At 42.3% G+C, this 7,158-nt stretch overlaps 1 protein-coding gene across 1 annotated transcript in view; it reads right to left on the bottom strand.

The window, feature by feature from the left end:
• Positions 1–5,275, bottom strand: part of THBS4 (thrombospondin 4) — a 59,987-nt gene extending 54,712 nt beyond the window's left edge. Inside the window, exon 1 of the mRNA XM_040421374.1 lies at positions 4,997–5,275. Within this exon, the coding sequence (XP_040277308.1) occupies positions 4,997–5,087 (91 nt within the window). The 5' untranslated portion in view covers positions 5,088–5,275. The remainder of the gene's footprint in view (positions 1–4,996) is intronic.
• Between the last annotated feature and the right edge of the window lie 1,883 nt (positions 5,276–7,158).

Raw genomic sequence — 7,158 nt, forward strand, 5'->3', positions numbered from 1 at the left:
GGGAGCATTGTGCCATACACTAGGTACACTAGATGGGACAGCATCAGACACATAATTCAGGATATTAGCAGGATGGGGAGTTTGTGTAGGTTGGGGAAAGGTAGGCTGAATGCCGGAAAAGTGCGGAACCAAAGATGTTTGTGTTACAAACTCTGCAGACACAAGTCGTAGCTTGGAGAAGAAGTCATCATAGTGGTCCGGGCTGGGTGGAACAGACTGAAAAACTACAATTGTAGAACATGTGTGTCAACTGTAAGTCAGCCTGTTTCTATAAAATTGGTAACATACAATCACCTAGAATGACAGAGTATACAGTAGCATTGAGATTCTTCCTCACTCAAGGTGGAGACAATCACTCACTCTCCACCAAATATAGCAATTGCACTCAGAGAAGAAACAATTTCCTGGCATCCAACAAACCCAGATTCTCTTATCACACTACCTAGTAGTGAAGCATGACTCCATAGACTGAGTTTCCATTGACTGGTTCAGATGATACTATTAGGGTTAGAATAAAATCCGATGGGCCCATACTCTACCTTTATGGCTTCCAATTTTGCCCAAGGTTTCTTTGTTGCACGAAACAACTGTAAGGCACTCTATCAGATGCTATATTATGGTGACATGCTTCGCTAGAAGTATTGCTACTAGAGAAGAACATGCTTAATGGAGGCACTGTATGGGGCAGTGTGTACTGACTCCATGTGCCACTGTACAGTGCCATGGCCATGAACCTTTATTATTTGGTCATAGGAGAGATGTTCAATAATCATATAACGGAATTACAGCTATTTTAAAAAATATATGGTAAAACTAATACCTAAATCCAGCCATACATGGACAGGTGCCTTGTAGATACAGCCAGCCAGTGACACATCTTAATATTTTATTAGAAAAGGAAGCTTAGGAGAAGTACTGACTCTCCTTATGGAGACCAGCTGTGTATAAAGACTTAGTGGCAATGTTCCATGGGAAAACAATATGCAAAGTGGTATCTCCCAGAGAAAGAGAACCATCTCACTAGTGCCACCTATTGGAAGAGGATACCTATGAGTCAATATTTGACTTGACAAGAAGCCTTGGAACATGACAAGGGTAAATATCCATCCGCAGGCAACTGTTTCGGTGTACTTGCCCCTCATCAGTATGGAGCAGGATTTGGGCAGGCTGGGTGAGATGCCTTGGCTGCAGTTTGAGGGAGGTGTTGGCTCTCCTTAAAGAGACCAGCTGTATATGGAGACTTAATAGCAATGCTCCATGGGAAAATATTAGGGAAAGAAGTCTTCCAGAGAATGAAAACCTCAAATAGGTGGGGAGTCAACATCAATTCATAACTTGATTCTCAGTATCTACAAACTTACTGTAATGCGAGTAGGATAAATTTGCATCTTATTAGAAATTGTATTCAGTATCTTTTTAATGAAATCCATTGTACCAGAGTTCACTAATAAGATTAAATAAGGCCATTGCACATTTCACTAAATATTAGATAATTTTTTATGGAATTTTTCTTATACACTTGTCATAGTCCTCACCATCAATGGCAACTGAAAGCCTACACTGGTATTTTTATTCACTATATAAACTTCAGGTTTTTCCTGGTAAAATACATGATGTAAAAGATCAAATTTTAGTTATGCTGCTAACACACACCTGCCTAATAGGAACATAAAGTTACTGCAAATTTTTATCATTTGCTGGCAACTGTGGCTGTGCGCCATTCACATCTATTATTACACTCATTTCTCTGCCAAAATAGGTGTAATATGCTGGCAGTCAAGCACTCAGCATTGGTCATTCTGTAAAATCCTTGAAATATGTTCTCTTAGTCTAGAAGTCATATATAAGAAAAATCTAGACCTGGAGCTCAGTGTAACAGCAGTGGCAGATGTATGGCACCAAACTACAATATCTACATTAAAGGGGTTGCATTTAAAGGTGCATTTAGATGAACCAATAATCGTCCCAATCATCTGACCGTCTAAATGTGCTACCGATCAACTGATGAATGAGCAAAATGCTCGTTCATCAGGTGACTCTGTCGCTTGTGCAGGCACCACTTAACATGGCTTCTGGGCAACAGATGGTATGGTCTAAACAGCGATCTGCCACTCAGAAGCCATGATTCTGTATGAGGACGAGGGACAGCAATAGCGATCCCTTGTCCTCATACAGTGAAGGAGATCACTGCGTGTAAATGCAGTGGTCTCCTTCACTTAACGGACTCTTCCTTCCCGACAATCAGCCGCTCAGTTGGCCCATCTAAATCCACCTTAAGGCACCAAAATTACAGCCGCTCTTCGGAATACAAAATTAATGGCTGTTACTTTGAGTGGGGTGGGATGGAAGGGCAAGGGCATAAACCCCCCTCAGTTCTGGGCTGCGAATGCTTCCCAGGAAGCATCAAAGTTTCCGATTTCTTGAGCATGACATAGGCATATGAGTGATAAGCAAATCTGCCTAGTTATGGGGAGGTGCAAATGCGAGTCTCCTTTGGTAGTTGGAATGTTAGCCACATTGCTTCTCATCTAGCTTAAATCATCACTGGGATGTACCTGGGGCCAGTAACATAGTTCATAAGCAGCAACTCATATTCAGGAATCTAGAAACTATAACTTGTCATAATACCCTCAAAAAATCCACACTCCTTTTGAACTCTTTAAGGCTGTTTTCTATTTTTTGGGCATTTTTTATGCATCCAGATGTCGCCATGATCAACCTGATTAACCAGACATACTGCCTCGTAGGTTTGATCATGGTGAATTTAAAGAACCTTATATTGCTGCAATCGGATATACCTTCAAAGCAAAATTCTTACTTTTATGAATATGCTAATTAGGTGCTCAGAGCACAGAGGGGTGGACTAGCCCCTCTGAGCACCACACCTCCTCCTTTCCCCCATTGCCATTACCCCTCATGCCCTGACTGAGACTGCTTTCTCATTGTTGGGATGCCTAGCTCAGAAATCTCATGCAAACACTGAAGAGGAGACCGACTCATTGGCACTTGTGCAGTGTAGATCTGAGAGTGGGGAGAGCCTTATGTGACCACTGCTCATGCGCCAATTGTACTCTCACCGGCACTCGCACGAGATTTTAAGGCGAGAGATCTGAACAGTGAGGAGGAGTGGAGAGGAGGGAGCGCAGGAGGTGAAGTGGTGCTCCGAGGGTCTTGTCCACCCCTTTATGCTCTGAGCACCTAATTTGCATATGAGTAAAAGAATTATGCTGCAACAGTATATCTAATTGTAGCAATATAGGGCTCTTTTAATTCACCATGATCAACCCTACCAGGAAGTATGCCTGGTTTAATAGGGTTGATCGTGGTGACAGATACTCTATAGTGAGTTTAAATTTAATGCCTTTTGTCATGGTGTTTTTTGCATTGGGTTTTTGTATTATTATTATTTTTCTGTGTGTTTCCCTTTGGCATCTCTATAGGCATCCTTGGTATAAATAGATCATTGGAGAGATCTCTATAGTTTCTTTCACGTGGGTCATCTCTGCTTATGATTTTAACCATTAGATGAACTTTCTTGGTAGTGCAGTCCATCCACTGAGTTTATTACCTTGACTGCACCCATCTTTACCAGCTCCAGGTCTGCTATAGCTTTCTTTTATGCTGGCTCCTGAGTACACAATACTCCATGTGTGGTTTGACTAGTGATTTGTAAAGTAGTAGAACTATCTTCTCATCTTATGCATCTATGCTCCTTTTGATGCACCCAATGATCTTATTAGCCTTAGGCTACTTTCACACTAGCCTTTTTACTGGATCTGGCAGAGTTCAGCAAAAACGCTTGCATTACTGATAATACAACCGTCTGCATCCGTTATGAACGGATCCGGTTGTATTATCTTTAACATTGCCAAGACGGATCAGTTTTCTCTTTGGGGGGACGGATCCGTTTTCTATTGTGGCAGAGAAAACGGATCCGTCCCCATTGACTTGCATTGTGGGTCATGCCAGATCCGTCTTGCTCCGCATCCCAGGATGGAAAGCAAACAACATGTTGCGGTTTGCTCTCCGGTATGAGAACACAACTAAACGGAACGGAATGCATTTTGGAGCATTCCGTTCTGTTCAGTTTTGTCCCCATTGACAATGAATGGGGACAAAACTGAACCGTTTTTTTCCAGTATTGAGCCTCTATGACTGATCTCAATACCGGAAAACTAAAACGCTAGTGTGAAAGTAGCTTTAGCAGCAGCTGCCGGACACTAGTTACTACAGTTCAGTCTGCTGTCCATGGTGACTTGTATTTTCTCTTCCCAAGGGCAAAACTTCACAGTTACCAGCGTTAAACCTCAATTTCCACTTCAATGCTGAAGCGTTCAACTATTTCAACCCTATCAGTAAGATAATACTGCCCTCTTCCATTGTATTTATCTTACACAGTTCGGTGTCATTTTCCAGTGCAATCCCTCTACAAGGTCACTCATCACTGTATGAAAAAGAAGTAAAAGATTGGCAATAATGCAGTCAGCATTACTACTTCATTTTACATCACACAATGCCCATTGGGAAGGGGCATTCACAGGCAGATAATTCCCTTGGAAAATGGTTTGTATCCTATGACATTGTGCATTATCTCTTATGTATCTTCTTAGAAAATAGCAAACTAAAGAATATGAGTAAGCATTTACTATGAACGATCTTAATAATTTTAAGGCAGTGTTCAGAACAGTGGAGCAAATTTTCAATGGTTTTTACTAGTAACATAGACAAAGCAATTATGATTGGATCGATAATTACAATTGGTTCCATATATATGGGTAGCCAAGCAAACCTGAAAAGTAGGAAAGCAAAATGCAAATCCATGCAGCCAATATGATTTGTGCATTGCATACTATATTGCAATTTTATGACTTGTGCTACACAACAAACTCGTCTTTTGCAACAACTGTAATTCTTTTGGATAGTATTTTATACATCATATCATATATGATATATAAAATTCCCTTTCACTGAGGTACAGTACATATAAAGTGGTTACCTTGGTAGTTAGCCTGTGCCTCACATCCCCAATAGAATTCCAGCAGCACCTGCAACAGAAGCAGCAAGACTTTCCTTCTAGGCATTTTCATCTGTACTGTGTGATACTGTCCAGGAACAGTAGATTGCTCTCTTTTCAGAGAGGCAGTAGAAGTAGAGAGCCCCCCAGCAGAGGGCAGGTCTGCAGAGTGCCTGGAAGCAGTGGAAGGACTTGATCTCCTCTATTAAACATGCATGGGAAGAGGCTACAGCTGGCCAGCAGAACCCTTCTTGGGGACACTGAGGATCTGCTCTCACTCCTGCGCTGTTTATTTGGCAGTCCCTCTGACAAAAAGAGGTGGGATCTTGGGGCAAACTCCAGCTGGGTTTCATATCCTAGAGTGTTTATTACCTCCGCCTTCAAAGAAAGTGTAAAAGTCCTGGTGGGATACAGAACACTCCTTGCTTGGCACAAGAAGGTGATGCCAGTGACTTAAGGCTTCTTGCTGTAAAAACATTCACATTCCCATGAGGAGATAAGACAAAGTTAACTATACCTCATCTGGTCTGACACATAGCATGGACTGATGTTTGGTTTCTGAAAGAATTTTCTGTAGAATTTTATGCCAGAGATTCAGTCGATAATCCCGTAGACGACAGGAAAAGCTCCGTAACTCTGTAGGAAATAAATCTATCCCTGACCCAGAGGAGCAACTGGCCCACAGGACCATCCTAGGGCACCAGCTTCCTGCTCCTAATGGGGAACAAAGCCCCTGTTGATCTCCAGGCTGATGTAAAAATAAAAAGTCAGGGTTTTCTTTTGGCTGCCAGTGTAATCACATCATTACCTTACTAAAATATGGCTGACCTGGCCCATAGCTAAGAGAGGGACTGGAAGAGTATCTGCCATAGGTGGTCGGGGAGTCCAACAAGTCCCTATGCCTTTATTTAGATACAAGTCTAGGGCTTGGAACTGAATCTTTGTCACAGGTTTAAATGGGTTTTCCAGACTTCATCAACATCCTTTAAAATAATCATTTATGAAGGTCGCTGTAATTTTGTAATGTATTTATTTTCCCTTCATGGTTCCTATCTCCCATTCTGGGTTGTGGTCACATGACCCTGTCCATGCAGCTTTTTCTTACTTCCTGTAATGTTCTGTCCATGGGCGGGGAAGCGATAGGGGAGTGTCTATGCAACTAGGTGGGTGGGAGGAGCTATAACTAGCTGGACATTGTTAGGGGCAGTGATAGGGGAGTGTCTATGTAACTAGCTGGGTGGGAGGAGCTATAAACTAGCTGGGTGTTGTTAGGGGCAATGCTGGAGCTGTGACAGAGATAGGAGAAGTGCATCATGGGTTTGGTTGGATACAGCAACAAGAAGTGCTACATACAGGATGGAAACAAACCAGAATCTAGCAGAATACATTTTCATATTCACACTATTCCTACTGCGAAAATCTCCACAAAAGGTGTGTTTGTCCTCCTACCTAGTGCTTTCAACAGTTTAGCATGGTCGAAAGTGCTGTCAGAATTCAATTTAAGTTGCTGTGCTACACTGTTTGCGTAGCTCCCATTCACTGCTATGGGAGTTCTGTAGCAGGAGTTCTGTAACTCCCACCACCCTGGGCTGTGCGTACTATGGGTTATTCCCATCTCAGCCATGAACGGGAAAGATGGGACAACCTCTTTGACTGAATTTTTGGTTAGTACTTGGCAAATGACCAGTCCAATGAAGGCCGGCCTATAGATACAGTGGTTTGTATTGGTAAACAATACCACCATGGGCCCTCCGTAAGGCTGGGTTAACATAACATATTTGCCTTACATTTAAAAGGGTTTTCTGAGACTTTTCTATTGATGATCTTTTTTCTGGTAGATAAAGACCCGAGGGTCAAAATGTCGCTATCTATGCTGCCTAACTACTAAATAAAACACCATTGACTGAATTGGACGAGTGCTGCAGATTTCTCTACATTGCTGTTTCTACTGGGATCCCAAGCCAGGACCCTTTACTGCGTGCACCATATTGCCCTGGATGCATACCAGGTGACTTGAACATTGAATATGGATTCATCCCACTAAGGGGCTTGGAGTGCTGCTTATCTTTCTTTTGTATCTATTCTCTGGTAGGTCATCAGTATCTGATCAGTGGAGGTCCGACACCCGGGACCCCTGCCTTTTA

This window comes from Bufo bufo, chromosome 2 (genome assembly GCF_905171765.1).
Source record: "Bufo bufo chromosome 2, aBufBuf1.1, whole genome shotgun sequence".
Taxonomy (NCBI): Eukaryota; Metazoa; Chordata; class Amphibia; order Anura; family Bufonidae; genus Bufo; species Bufo bufo.